The sequence below is a fragment of the Leptonychotes weddellii genome, chromosome 15 (genome assembly GCF_054177405.1).
Source record: "Leptonychotes weddellii isolate Sample4059 chromosome 15, ASM5417740v2, whole genome shotgun sequence".
Taxonomy (NCBI): domain Eukaryota; kingdom Metazoa; phylum Chordata; class Mammalia; order Carnivora; family Phocidae; genus Leptonychotes; species Leptonychotes weddellii.
The window spans coordinates 21,928,012-21,943,087 of record NC_138383.1 but is presented as its reverse complement, the minus strand read 5'-3'; the positions used below and the strand labels follow the sequence as shown (position 1 = coordinate 21,943,087).

At 43.9% G+C, this 15,076-nt stretch overlaps 1 protein-coding gene across 1 annotated transcript in view; it reads left to right on the top strand.

Moving 5' to 3' along the window:
- Positions 1-11,997, top strand: part of ZNF652 (zinc finger protein 652) — a 21,250-nt gene extending 9,253 nt beyond the window's left edge. The window contains exon 7 of the mRNA XM_081805162.1: positions 2,793-11,997. Coding sequence (XP_081661288.1) covers positions 2,793-3,304 — 512 coding nt within the window. The 3' untranslated portion in view covers positions 3,305-11,997. The remainder of the gene's footprint in view (positions 1-2,792) is intronic.
- The last annotated feature ends 3,079 nt before the right edge of the window (positions 11,998-15,076 follow it).

Below are 15,076 nucleotides of genomic sequence, written 5' to 3'. Positions count from 1 at the left end.
AGCAATACAAAGGATAAATATTTACTTGACAGAGACAGTGAGAGAGGGAACACAAGCAGGGGGAATGGGAATGGGAGAAGCAGGCTTCCCGCTGAGCAGGGAGCCCGACACAGGGCTTGATCCCAGGACCCTGGGATCATGACCTGAGCCGAAGGCAGATGCTTCACGACTGAGCCACCCAGGTACCCCAAAAAGGACCCATTTTTAATTTGAACCCATGGATTTGTGATAGGTGGGTTCTAATAGTTTTTGGCCTTTCTGTGGCAAATCATTATAGCCTACAGGACTACAAACAGGCGATGGATAGAGAGATCCCGGATTTGATCCAGGTTGGAACACACAAGAGAAAGTTAATGTCCATATATTTCAGTAAGCTTACAATGAATCCTGTTTGTGGATGTAGGGTCTAGGGTGCCTAAGAAGTGATTAGTGAATCAAGTGAGAGTGTTTGCTCCAATTAGACTAATAATTCAGAGAGTGAATCCTTTGGCTCTGTTTCCATATAGCTGTTGGGAGTAAAGAATACTAACTCTGGAGAGCCCAGGGGGGTTTGAGAGGTTGTCAAACAGGTGTGCTTTTAAAATATTATATTATACAAGTAAATTGTGTTTATTTGAGAGAAAGAGAAAGTGCATGTAGGCATAAAAAATAAAACATCACTCATCATCCCATTACCTAGAGAGAATCACTGACATTTGTTGTAGTTCTTTCCATGTTTTTTCTATACCTATTTTTAACCTAAAGTGGATAATACCATGTGTGCATTTTCATAACTTGCTCATTTTACTTAATAGACTAGAAGCTTCATAGATTACGGATTTTCATGTTAGTAATTCGATTTCTGTACTTTCGTTATACTGTTTTTAATGACACTGTTCATCAGATGGGTATGCCATCTTGAGGTTTGAAGTTTTTAAGGTAATTGGAGGAAATGGATTAAAAAGATGGAAAACAAGGTGGGCTCTGAAGTTACCTAAAAAGTTGAATACAGGGGCCCTGGATGGCTCAGTTGTTAAGCATCTGCCTTCGGCTCAGGTCATGGTCCCAGTGTCCTGGGATCGAGCCCCGCGTCGGGTTCCCTGCTCAGCGGGAAGCCTGCTTCTCCCTCTCCCCCTCCTCCTGCTTGTGTTCCCTCTCTCGCTGTGTCTCTCTCTGTCAAATAAATAAATAAAATCTTTCAAAATAAAATAAAATAAAAAGTTGAATACAAGACTGATCCCTCCTGACTGCACAGTCTAGTCTCTTGAGGAAGCGAGGAAAATTCTGGCTTTCAGAGAAGGAGGGCAACGGGGGCTGTCAGTTTCCAAAGACAGAGAGAAGAAATAAGGACTACGGTATGGGTGAAGAGGTGTTCTCTGCTCGTGTACGAAGGGGTCCAGAGTGGAGAACAGGAGGGATGTTATTTTCCCTCATTGTGCGGGGATGCACAAAGCATCAAGGTGTGAAGTGCCGTGTTTTATGTGTCAAAGCACGCTCTGGAGGGAACCAGACTGCAGTTTGAACTCCTGGCTCTCCTCTAGCTGTAGAACTGTGGGCAAGTTCCTTAATTTCTCCACATCAGTAATGTAGAGATGATCACAGCTGCCTCATACGGGCTGTCGCTGTGAGGATCACCAGAATTCATAGATGGAAAGTGGTTAGAACGGTACCAGGCACACAGGAAGCCTCCATACACCACAGCTATTATCTATGCAGAGTAGAGCAAGGATGCCGTCAGAACCAAAGGGAGCCGTACCTGAGGCAAGAACAGCCCCTTGCAGCAGGAGTTACAGTAGAGGTACGAGCTGCGTATCCTGAGAACTGACGAAGGAATTAATCAGTACAAGCATGTGGCCACAGAAACACGTGTACGCAGGTGCTCACCCTGGAATTCCGTATGAAGTGGCGAACGGACATACATGTTCAAAAGCCATCTTGTTTCCCGCCGTGGCCCAGGTAGAAAAGCAGCAGACAGCATGGAACCGTGTCGTTGTGCAAAGAAAAGTTCGGAACCCTAAAAATGAAGCCCTTATTTCCTCCCTCGGTGCCTTTAGAATTATGGAATTTGGTTTCCTTTTTGACTCATCGGCCCCGTGCTTCTCAGCCAGGACCAGGAGTCCCCTCCCAACCCTCCCCACACCCATGGACATTTGGGAGTGGTGTGGGGACAGTTTGGGTTGTCAGAATCTCTTGGGGGCAGCTGGTAGGCTGGCACTAGGAGCGCCACGTGCTCTTCAGATGTGCCAGGTACTCCCACAGAATGAAGAAACTGTCTGCAGAAATGCCCGCAGCTCTCCCACTGGGAGTCTCTGCAGCGTGGGAGTCCTGGCGGCCGGTGAGCCATCCAGCATTTTCCAAGTCCAACACCAAAAAGTATGCCACACACTAATTACGTGCGGGTAGACACCAAGAGACTTCTTTGCTCCACGGGACATTTCTAGCAGTCTTTCTTTTGTCTGGAATTCAGAAATGGCTAACAGACGAACTTTGCCTAAATTTAAGAGGCAGAGATATGGCCACGGTCTTAGCCGCCTTGAGCACAGGGAACTGACTAGAACGGTTCTTCACGTAGGATGTGAAGGATCACTGCTGTAGATGCCTTTTTCTTTTAACCGCGCCCAGATGGTAGGTTGTATGTAAGTTTTACTCCTATCTGCTCTTACTTGTTAATTCCCAACTTTGGGAGACTCTTTGAATATGACATGCTGTAAGGGAGAGGAGTGCTAATCTCCTGGTTAAATATGAAGAATAGCGTGAGCATGTAATTACCGCCTAATATGTTAATCATTTTTTTGTGTCTGTGTTCATCTCAGGAGAGAAACCCTTTATCTGTGAAATCTGTGGCAAAAGCTTCACCAGCCGCCCCAACATGAAGAGGCACCGCAGAACTCACACAGGCGAGAAGCCCTATCCCTGTGACGTGTGTGGCCAGCGGTTCCGCTTCTCCAACATGCTTAAGGCCCACAAGGAGAAGTGCTTTCGGGTGACCAGCCCCGTGAATGTGCCACCTGCTGTCCAGATCCCACTCACAACTTCCCCAGCCACCCCAGTTCCTTCTGTGGTGAACACACCCACGACCCCCACCCCTCCGATCAGTATGAATCCTGTGAGCACTCTTCCCCCCCGGCCCATCCCCCACCCCTTCTCACACCTCCACATCCACCCACACCCTCACCACCCCCACCACCTCCCCATCCCTCCGGTCCCTCACCTCCCCCCACCTCCAGCTCTCTTTAAGAGCGAGCCTTTAAATCATAGAGGCCCGGGTGAGGACAACTTTCTGCGGCACCTGGCCGAGAAGAACAGTTCAACACAGCATCATTAACATCCATCTCCTTAAGTGTGTTCTCCACGAGTTGTGTGCCCGTGTGAGTTTGCAGAGAGGGAGTTGGTGAGCATTTCTGTAGCTGTCAGACTCTCCTCAGCCTCCACCAAGAGCTTTGTCATTGTCTTGGTGAGTCAACACATCCAAGGGAATGAACACGAAGACCACCTTGAGCTCATGGAGGGAACTGTCATCTAAACCAGGGGAACCACCGAACTAAAGCCCAATTTGCTTGCATTTTCTGGTGACTTTTATAAATTTCAAATACTCAGACTTGTGGAATTTTATAATTTCATATCAGCTGATGAGGTATGCTTGCTTTTATATCCCGGACTTCTCCTCAAAGAGGGGACAGGCCTGGTTTCCTTTGTACTAATCGGGAAGGCTGTGAGATTAATCCAGAGCATTAATTGTATCACTGTGTATCGTAACAAATTCTTTTCAGCTTTTGGTGCTGGCTTCAGAATGGAGCCGGCCGTGTTTCCCAGTATATCCAGCATTATAGAGAAAGACGGGAAGTTTCTTCTTTGTGTAGCTCTCCTAACGCACTCTTTATTTTACTACAGAAATTATTTTAGAGTTTTTGTATGGACTTCTTTAGTGGTCTGTTTCTAAAATGAAATGTATTTCAATAAGCGGTGTAATTTTTTCAGTGTAGCTGGGCCTATGTTGTAAAATAGAAAAAAAATTTTTATAATCATCAAAATGTGATTCTTAAAGATGCATATAACTTCTATAGTTCAAAGTTATTCTTACATCCGTACAACTCAAAGGTGCTTCAGAGACTAGCTGTATCTGAGAGGGTCTCCAGACACCAGGTTACTGCACGGTGAGGTTTTGCTTTCAGAACTTGGCGTAAGTCCTTACTAGTTTTTCAAATCTCCGCATCACACTCAAGTGTCAGTGTGTTAGGCTTGTTGACATGCTCCTGTCCTCCGCGTTTCACTTGGTGGGGTCACCGCATTAAATGGAACGATTGACAAGGAGTTGGATCTTTCCCAGGGAAGTCACCTAAAGCTTGCGGGTTTTAAAACTCTGAGTCAAGCTGTTCACTGTCAGGAGGAGGAAGCGGGTGGGGGGGGAGGTGGTGTCCTCAGTCATGGCTGTTTCTCACTGTCCCCAGAGCTTGCCCGTGTTCCACCTGTGGCGACGACAAATGGAAGTCTCATGATACACTGCTTGTTTTGAGGTTGCTGTGTTTTTCTAGAATTGTTGTGACAAGATGAAATAGTACACTAAAATCACAAACATGATGTTGCTGACAGTAGCTGAGAAGTTGGCTTGAGAACAAATTGACTGTGAGTTTTCAAATGTCTCTTCATCCATGGATATATCCACAACTTTGAGCTATTCTAGCACAGTTTAAATTGTAGCGAGGGAAAGAAAACTACATTTTGCTGCCCAGTTCTCTGCAGGTAATTATGTGACACAGTGTTGACAGGTGGTGAGAGCAGCGTCTCTAACACCTTTAAGACAGGTTACTTTTCCAGGTTTGGGAAGCTTCGAAAGAGCACGATCAATCAGGAGCTTGTATAGGAAAGGCTGAAGAGAAGGGCTAACCTATTGCTCATATTTAACTGATCAGATTTCTCCAGACTCAGTATAGCTAAAAATTGTGTTTTGTTTTTTTTTTTTTCATCTCAGAGAACTGAGTTCCAAAGCTAGGTCTGCTTTCTTTCTCTCTCTCCCTCTGTGTTTTAATCTGGACATTTCTTCATTTTTCTTTCCTCAGGCTCTTAGATCATTGCCTAAATCAGAACCCTGGCTTTTATTTATTTTTAATTTTTAATATTAAATGTGCAGAAATGCTTCAAGCACTTTTCTGGCTGATTAGCTCTGTGGTAGGAAAAAATGGAACTCTCAAGTGAGGTCAAGTCCCTGTTTTGTAAATATCACGTTCTCTACTAGCTTTTTGGTTTAAAATTTCCACACTTTTTCCTTTTGATTATTGCCTTTCCTCTTCTATGATGAGCATAGGAAAATTTTGGAATGAGGCAGAAAAGTAGCCCAAGACCTACTTTTCTTCCTGTTTGTGGATGTAATTTCTGAAGAATGTTATTTTAAATCTTTGTATACAGTTTTTGGACACCCGGGTACCCAAACCAATAAGGAAAGTTAATTTCTTGTTTGTGACCATTATTTCTTTAGTGGCTGCCACCTCTTACTCCACAATCTCCTTCCCATTCCATGAAAAGTTTGTGGGTGGATCTACACCTTCATGTAGACGTATCATTACTTAATGGCCAAGCCTATAATATTAAGATGGTTTTTTTAAAGATGTAAATTGCAACTTAATTAATTGGTTATAGTACCTTATTTTATTCTACATAAATTTACCATATTGGGCAGCAATTCTGAATTCCAGACTTGAGACCATTAAATCAACCATTTTATGAAGTGTACTATAATTATACACTGGAAAATTCAGGTAGTCATATTTGATTTTTTCATCCAAGTGAATATAGCCATAAGAAAATGCCTACTACATAGGAAAACCAGTATTAAGCAAATAATCACCACCACCCTTAACAGAAGCAAAAAAAGGATTTTTTTTTTTTTTTTAAATCAGCATTGTCACATAATACATTTCACAGTGAAATGTATTGTGGAACAATCTGGAAACCTAATTTTTTTTTTCCCTAGATAAGTATTACCTTCCCTGACTTGGGATTTGTGGTCTTCAGGAACACTGCTCAGAACATAATGACTCCTCATCAGTGTCATATCACATATAAATAATGAAATGCATTAAGAATATTTGCAACATTCATGCTTCTGAATACAAGAACTGCAGGATTAAGCCTTAAACATATATGTGCATCAGGTTTAATGTGCTTAAGACTCGAACTCAGGGTTGGAAATTTGATTGGGGTCCTTCACTAGGATGAAAGTTGCATTCTGTGGTGTGTTGCCTCTGACAGAGAGCACAGCTCCCTGTGACTTCAGAACTTCATGCCTGCTTGCTATCTGTTTATGAAAAAAAGAACCATGGAGGAGTTTGAGTTCTCAGCCCTTATCTGTCCTTCGTCTTTTAAAGACAACAAAGGCCACATTTCAGCGTTATATAGATATCCAATTGAGGCTTTTTCTCATTACTTAATTTTACTGTCCTCAAAGGCTTGTATCGTTGGTAGGGTTAAGGCTTACTCGAGGAAAATCCCCCAAGGACTTTCTTGAGCTGACATTGCTTTTTTTTTTTTTTTCTTTTTCTATGCTTTTCTCGTAGATTTATCATTCAAATATGAACTCTTCCTTAGCCTTAATGAAAGGCTGCTTGCTGCTTTCTCAAATTGAGTCAGGTAGGCTCATACTGAGTTAGATTTTTTAATTTGAATGAAGAAAATAAGATGAAAAGTTTAAAGGCACGTGGCTTCATTTCCATGTATATTTGTGATTTGATTCTTATTTTTTAGCAAGCCGGGAGTCTCCACGTAAGACTTTGTGGAAGTTCAAAGAAATCTTTTGCAAGTCAGTTATGTATACTTTCACAGTCTACCATTTACATGAATTGTTCTAAATTGATGACTGAGCATGACATTACCGTGGTTGTACCATCTTTTTAAAAACTACCTTTGTTTGGAAGTACCTTTTCATTGTGGTTAGAGGCTCCCTATAATTTGATTGTCCCTAGGATACTAACTGAAGCCAAAATACGCTAAAGAAACGCTCGTCGACTGAATTTTCTAGTTCTTGAAATTGTTTTCAGTTCTTCTGTTTGTCGAATGGATATGTGTGTTTTATTTTTATGTCACTGGAAGTTTTAAATTTTGAGAAGATCAGGCAGAAATAGAAATCCATTGCCGATGGTGTTTATTTTCCCCATCTTGCAGATTTCAGTCAGTGAAACAGAATGGTAGGTAGGGTTTTATTGTAAGAAGAAGAGGAAGAAGAAGGAAGAAAACAGAAATTAGGGGAAACCGTTCTGTTTGAGCTACTGTCTAGAAGAGACAACTTGTATGAGGTTGCCGATCCACGTGACCAACATTTTGGTGCTGTTCTAGACGGTACGGGAAGTATTTTAATGGAAAGGGGGATAAGTTACATTCAAGAATTTTATCAACTATTCTACCGCGACAAAAACCGGCTCGCTTGGAATTCTTCAGACGATAACATTGAGCCAACAAATATCGGGTTTTAATTTCTCTTTGCCTAAACCGAGATAGGAAATTTCCCAAGAGATCATTTCTTTTCAGGAATGAAAGGTCATTAGCCACGAGAGACAGTGGCGTTTTTATGCAATAAGAACAACTGAACTACCCTGCTCCTGTCATCTGTAGCATTTTTACTAAATAATGATGGCCTTCCAGCCCTGGACGCTACCTCGACAAAGCAAACCAGAGATCCTCTCCACACTTTCTATGGAAGCCATACAAGTTGCCATCAATATGTCCACTTTCATAGTTCTATACTTTTATACTCTCTAGACTTTTTATAGACTCTATGATCAGATCTTTTTGTCTTAGAGGATAGGTTTTGCAAGATTCAAAGGAAAAGCAAACTCCTTGGTTGTCCCAACTTTGAAGCCCTAGCTTCAGTAAATTTGTTTAAAGGACCAGATAATGTACCATTTAATCCAATTCTTGATTTAAGTCACAGCTATTTTGCAGAGTGGCATATCCAGAAAACAGACTTCTCTTATTCCCTAAGTAGAAGCTATATTTGTTATAAGAAACTACTTATAAAGTGGATTTCTACTACCTTGTTACTCTATGTATTCCTCGATAATATATGTATTGTCACAACGTTCCTGGAGTTGTGTTTATTTCCTTGTGACAGATACGTGAGTCCACACTTCCCCCTGATCCCCCCAGGACCCCCTCCCCCGCCCCGTTAGCTCACTGCAGCTCAGTCTTTCACTCTGTTCTTGAGTGCCTTCAAAAAGCCAGCATCCTGGAACATTCTTTCCCTGGTCTGAATCCTACCTCTGATTATTTCATTCTCCTGAGTATTGGAAGTCACCCTTATTCCCGTTGGTTTGGCTCTACAAACTAGGCCCTTAGATGCGAATTCTGCACCTGTTCCTGTTCTGTTTACCCATGTCACTTTCAGATTATATTTTATGCTTTTGCTTCGATCTTATTTCTTGACCTATTCCATCGCTAATGATGAAAGATTTTATCTTTACTCCTTGTTTTTTCTTTCATCAGAAATGAGATGTTCCTTTAAAATTAAAGGTCACTGAGCACCTCTTTGGAACATCTTCTCCTGGTGGGTCTCCCTGAATGCCTCCCCTTTCTGATGAAGGGATGCCGAATACTGCTGTTGCTGGCCCTGCTCCTGCATGCCCTCTCTCTTCCAGAAACATTCCGGAAGATTGTACCCATAATTCTCGTTGAGTCAGATGAATTTGAAATCGCTCTCTGGGTTAATCAGAAGTCCTTTATTGGTTGTTGATCTGCCTCTCTCATCCGCCTGTCCCTCAAACACTTCCAGTTACCTTCTTTTCTACTTGTTTTCATCTCATTAATTTTTAGAGTGTGATTGATACATGATATATGAAGGATGTAATAAAAAGGGGGTTGCAGTGTGTGTTCTCCATGTGATAGGAGCACCTTCTTGATAAACCATTGTAGCAATCGGCTAATCTTTCACAGTCAGAACTGACGTGTGTGTGTGTCGTTGTGCGGGTCCCTTGCGCCTGTTCGGATCTCCTCCAAAACTGAAAACAAACAGAACTCTTTAAAATGAGGAAATTGGGTTGCATTTTCTTTTCTTTAAATGAATGAAAGCTATTAAGTTGAGTATTTTGGTCTTAGTCAAAAATTGTTCCTTTCTGACCCAAAATGCCATGTCCCTTCTTCTTAAAGTTAATAATACTAATACTCAGGTTTTTGAGACTAATAACCACACAAAGTGGGGGTCTATGAAGGCAGCTGTTAATAAATTCCTAACCCCTTTTGCCTGGTGACAATATGTTAACTGGTAAGACAGTGCAAAATTGGGACAATTGGTTATGTTTGGTAAGGAATAAATTCAAGACATCTGAAGGCCTCCCCGGCTATTTGGAATTGAAAGACCAGTTTCCAGAATGCAAAAAAGTAGACTACAGAAATAAGTAGCAAGAGTTTCATGTTTTAAATCCTTTCCACCTTAATTTGCCTTGATGGTCCCCGTTATTGACCTAGAAGTTTGCCTCTTTTCTTGTAACTGGCTACCTAAAGTAGCCACTCTGAAACATGTGGCTTCTCTCTGAAGTCAGAAGCAGTACAACAGGTTGGGGAGAGGCATGGCGGCCTCACACTTGGAGGAGCCACACCCCTGAGACAGACTGTTCTTGTTCCATGTCTTCTAGGATAGGGCACGCTTGGCGTAAGTATCAAAGGGCCCTGAGAAGTGTCTCCTCCACATTCTAGTTCCAGGTTCCTTTCACACTGTTCGAGCTTCTCCGGTGAGATCAGGGATGATACAGATTACTTGAAAACAATTTTGGGGACACGTAGGAAATGGGAATGGGGCAAGAAGGGGCAGAAGCTGAATTTTGCTTCACTTCAGAAGGAAATGTAATACTTGCATTTGCTGATTTTGATCAGCTGGTTTTGATCAGAAATGTAATACTTGCATTTGCTGGTTTTGATCAGTCAGTCTTTCTGACTCGGATGTGCCAAAGAATCAAGTTGTTTCTGAATATCCAGCTCCCCTGAGCGAACCCAGCTTCCTCCCGGCCTGTCTTTCACAGGTAAACAGGGTCCGTGTGGTCAGAAGGGCAGAGACAGAGACGTCGCATCACATCCTGCAGAGGACTCAAGGCTGCGTTTAATTGCATTTGAAAGTTGGTGGGAAATATTTTATTCTTTTAGAATCTCTAACACTCCTGGAAATATCCTTTTCTGTGCTTGATGATGCAACTCATTAGGTTTTTCCAAAAGGGAAAAAGAGACTGTGTGGCATGGTTTAGGTGTTTACTCTTAAAGTTGTATCCCAAAGGATAGATCTGCAGCCTCTGAAAGTCGGATGAATTCCTCTCAATCTTCCATCAGTTTCAGTACGCATTTTATTCATTTCTTGCCAAGGGCTGTGTGATTCTCTTCCATCCGCAGTACTGGCTGTGTCCACAAGAGAGCAACGAAGTCCGTTAGCTTCTTTATTCTCAAACTTCGGAAGATCCCGCTTTTAAGTCTCTTACAGAATATCCTCTCTTGGCTCCGTGCTTGTTTATAGATCTTTGTTTTTAAGACATGTTCCCTTACTGCTAAGTCCAGTAGTTGCTCAGCCTTCAGGATGCAAAGATTGATGAGTGGGTCCTCATAGGTCAGGCATCTTAATTAGCCACTTTAAACAACAGTGCCCCAAGATGGAAAGCTTAGGATCCTCCCTTGGGGGCTCGGTTGTGCAGAGCAGGAAGGCAGCCCCGCTTGCTTCTTTCTCACACACCCCACCAGCAGCACAGGATGATCACGTCTCGGAGAGGGACAAGCAGCGGGCCTGGCTCTGGAGTAGGAAAGAGGAAATGCTTCTCCCCTCTGCTGCAGGGCAGGTCTGGTATGCCTGGGAGCAAGTCCCCAGGAGGTCAGACCCTGCATCCTGACCCTGGGGAGGTCCCCAGCAGCAGCCGCTTCTCCAGGTTGGAATTCAGTCTGTGTTCCCTCTCTGTCCGGGACTTGTCCTGCGGCTCCTGACCCTCGTCAGGGCTCTGACCTCGAGTTTGTTGTACTCACTGCAACATCTTCCTCACAGCTAGTTGGACATAACTGAGGGCAAACGATCATCACTGTTTACACCAGAGAGGCAGGAGTGGCCTTCTTACCGGATCGCTGCCTGGCTCCTTCCCCCGCCACCCCAGCCCCGGCCAAGTCTGACCCACTCCCACACTTGACAAAAGGCAAAACTGAAGCTGTGATTGGTTGAGGTAACAGGTGGCCAGGTGTAACTTGTTGGTTTTTATTTTTGTTTTCCCCAACAATACTGCAATCACTTGCACTTTTCCTCATTTCTTAAAGAAAATCCAGTTTGCTTGCCAGGAATTGTTTAGCGTTAGGTTTACAAAGCTTGTTGTTGAATGTTGAACATTTGTCCAAAGGAGTTTGACAAAACAGAAGCTGCTTGGTCCCTGTTCCGCCTGCTAGGTCCCAAGGATTCAGGCCATGCGGCTGGGGTACTTGTGTCAAGTCCAGAAGGGGGCAGTGTCCCTCTCCTACCTCTGCGAAGACGCAATTGAAGGTCAAGTTGGACTCGTGTAGGGCAGGTACCTCTCTTGCTGCAAAGAAGTGTAGAGGAGTCTTTCAGTTGGGGAGGTGACAGGTAGGTAAGACAGGATCTCTTCAGATGGGGAAGATACTGGGGAGAGGAGAGCTCATGGCCCCAGGGAGCTGTGGCGAGGCAGAACCAAGCTCCCCCCTGCATCTCCCAGCTAGCCTAGCTTCCCTGAGTCATCTCTTTTCCAGCATCCTGTCAGATCCTTCAACGTACTGATTTCCCCCCTTGTGTTAACTATACCAATATTATTTTTTTAGCAATTGAAATGCACTTTTTTATTTCAACTCAATCATGATTTTAAGTATAAAAAATTTATAGACTTTTAAAACTACTTTTTTTGTGTATTTTTAACCACTCGATGTAGCATTGTCTATTTTATTCTTGTGAGACTCTGGTACAAGGCGTGCCACTTCATGATATTTCCGACATGCTGGGCCTTTGGATGTGTACGGTAACAAACTTAATGCTAATGTTAAAAGTAAAAAGAAAAAAAAAAAGTAGCCATATTTGTTGTGTGTCTTTCTTAACTTCCTTTCTTCCTCACCCTCTTGTCAGCAACATTTTGAGGTGTCCTTGCTCAGTGAATTGTCCTTGTTTTCTGTGAGATGAACGGTCCTGATCTGCTGTCATCTGTGGCCCTTAGTCGTGCCCAGCTCACAAACCCAATGGCCTCCTTCTGAAGGATGACATGTTTTCAGGGCTGCTGGCCTGAGTTAACGTGATGAGTTCTCGTCTGCCGGGGCCGCCTGCCTCAGGATGATGGGTTTCAGGAACGCCCTTCTGGCCACAGCTGAGCGACGATCTGAACATAGCCTTGAAAACAGTATTTGAGAAAAGGATCCCGATTGAGATCTGAAGCAGTCTGAAGAACAGGAAGCCCGGATGGAAGCAGCTTACTGGAGTATCTTCAGCAAAAAGCAAGGATCATAAAATATGGCGCTCAGGCCGAGGCTCCTCTTGCTACACCCACCCCCGTTCACCCCCTCACTCGTTTGTGTAGCCCACGAATGTTCTTTGAATGCCTCGTATGTGCTGGGCACTAATCTAGCCACTGGGAATTCATGCGGTGAACAAGACCATGGAGCTTCTGTCCTGAGTGGTGGAGACTCAACAATAAATAATGATCTGATACGTTGTGAGGTGGTGAGATGCTGGGTGAGGCTTGCCCTCAGAGCTATGACCGTAGCCAAGTGCAAGATCAACTGTTTTCTGTCACAAGCCTTCCCAGCTCGGGATCCACCCTGTTTTGTTCCAGCTCAGGATTCCAGCGAGGGAGTGAAGGATGTGGGAAAGAAATCTTACTACTCAAGTGCCCTTTGTTTAAGTCCTCTTAGAATGAAACAAAACTGTCCAAATCATAGAACTACCACTCTTGCTCTTTGTCATCTTGTAACTTGGACAAGTGAGGTTAACACACTTTTTTTCCACGGGTATAGAGTAGATACTCTCCCCCCACCCCCGCCTCAATATATACTAAATCAGTGGCTTTCAAACTTTGTGACCCTTGGTAAGAAATGTATCTTCTCATTACTCAGCTACTCCAAGATGCAGATCTATAAGCTTATTTATATAAGTGAATTAAAAATTCAAGGCAAATATCTTTCCTAAGTCCTACCTGTAGTTTGAAGAATCCTGTTCTAAAGCAGTGTATACGTGTATTATTTTATTCCAACAGCAGCCTGAATTCACTTTCATATAGAATCTGTTGTGTCTGGAACATCCAACATCTTAAGTCTTACAGGTTTCTATTTCTGACTAGGTCCCAACTCTGAAGCTCCCTACAGATTAGCCCGTTGCTCATTCCAGCACCCTGCAGTGGAGACCGTTCAAATCGCAGGCACATTGCAGTCCTGTCTCGTGGGGCCTGAGACTCACTGTCAGTACCAGGGTAACCGGGACCACAGCTGACCCTTGAACAGCATGGGGGCTATGGGTGCTGACCCCCTGTGCAGTCACAAATCCGTGTGTGACTTTGGACTCTCCCCCACCCCCAACCCACCAAACTTAACTATTACTAGCCTTCTGTGGACTGGAAGTCTTACCAGTAACAGTCAATTCACACATATTTTAGATACGCATTTTTACTGGATTCTTACAATAAAGTAAGCTAGAGAAATGTTAAGAAAATCATAAGGAAGAGAAAATACATTTACAGTACTGTGCTGTTTCCCCCAAATCCACATGATGAGTGGACCTGCGCAATTCAAACCCATGTGGGTCTAGGGTCAACTGTACTTCATCACGATTCAAAGATGAACTCCCTTTCAAGGCCTCCGTTGTAAATGGAATTAACAATGACCCTGGTTGAGTCTCATGTCCTAGTGTTTCCACCCTGTTATAGTGTGTCCCTGACCTTCCTTCCAGTAAGCTCCCATTTGGTGGTGTGGCCATTCTCCACTCTCCCGAATCTGGGCTTGTCTTGTGGCTGCTTTGACCAGTAGAATAGCAAAAATGGGGTACCAGTTCTGGAGCCTATGCTTCAAGCTGTCTTGTAGCTTCTGCCTTTATTTTCTTGGAACATGACTGCCCAGTGAGACCAGAAGCCCAGGCTAGACCACTGAATGATGCGTGTGTGGAGAGAGAGGTCCCAGCCGTCCCTGCCAAGGCTCCAGACACGTGGGTGAGGACATCGCAGACCCTTCAGCTTAGCTGACCCTCCAATTGAATGCATGCTTAGGAGCCCAGGTGAGACCAGCAGAATAACTGCCCAGCCAACCCGAAGAATCACCAGAAGTAAATTATTATTGCAGTAAGCCACTAAGATTTGAGGTGGCTTGTTACACAGCAGTGGATAACTTGGAACAGCCCTTGGATTTCGGTCAAGCCGTTACTAAGAGCTTGTAGGTTTGCATAGGTCCTTATGCAAGAAGCTTAACCTTTTCTGGCCATATCTGAATAATGGCTATAGCTCATTTGTTTTGAGGTTCCTGCTCCATTTCCAGTCCATACATATGTCTACTAATGGTCTGCAAACTGGAAAGGAAGGAGGATTTCCTCACATCCGCAGCTGATTTCCAGAGTTCCCTCTCCAGCCAGGCCTCTGGCCTGCTCTTCTGTGTTCCCAGCCTTATTCCTGAACTTCCTCAGTTAGGGAATGCCTGGCTTTAGAGTCCTGACTGGTACATCTCAGCCTCGGTCCCAGCACTGAAAGCATAGTCCCTATTTAGCTTCAACGTCCTGCAACGACTTTGATCCTTCCGGAGATGTTACTGAGGGAGACCCTGTAGTAAAAGAGGAACACGGGCTTGTTCACAGGCAAATCTGGGCTCAATCTTTTCTCTCCCACACAGTAATCTGTGTACCTATAAGCAAGCTGTTTAACCACTCTGAGCCTTCAATTTCCACATCTGCCAACAGGATATTAATAGCAGCTCCCTTAAGGTCATGGTGAGGATTAAATAAAGCAATGCGGGTAAAATGCTCAGCTCAGTGTTTGGCAGGTCGTGCCTGTGACAGGCAGCTCCAAGATGGCCCCAGTGGTCCCCACCTCCTGGTGTTCATGCCCTTGTGTGGTCCTCTCCCCTTTGGTTGGGCTGGATTCAGTGACTTGCTTCTATGGAATAGAATATGACCAAAGGG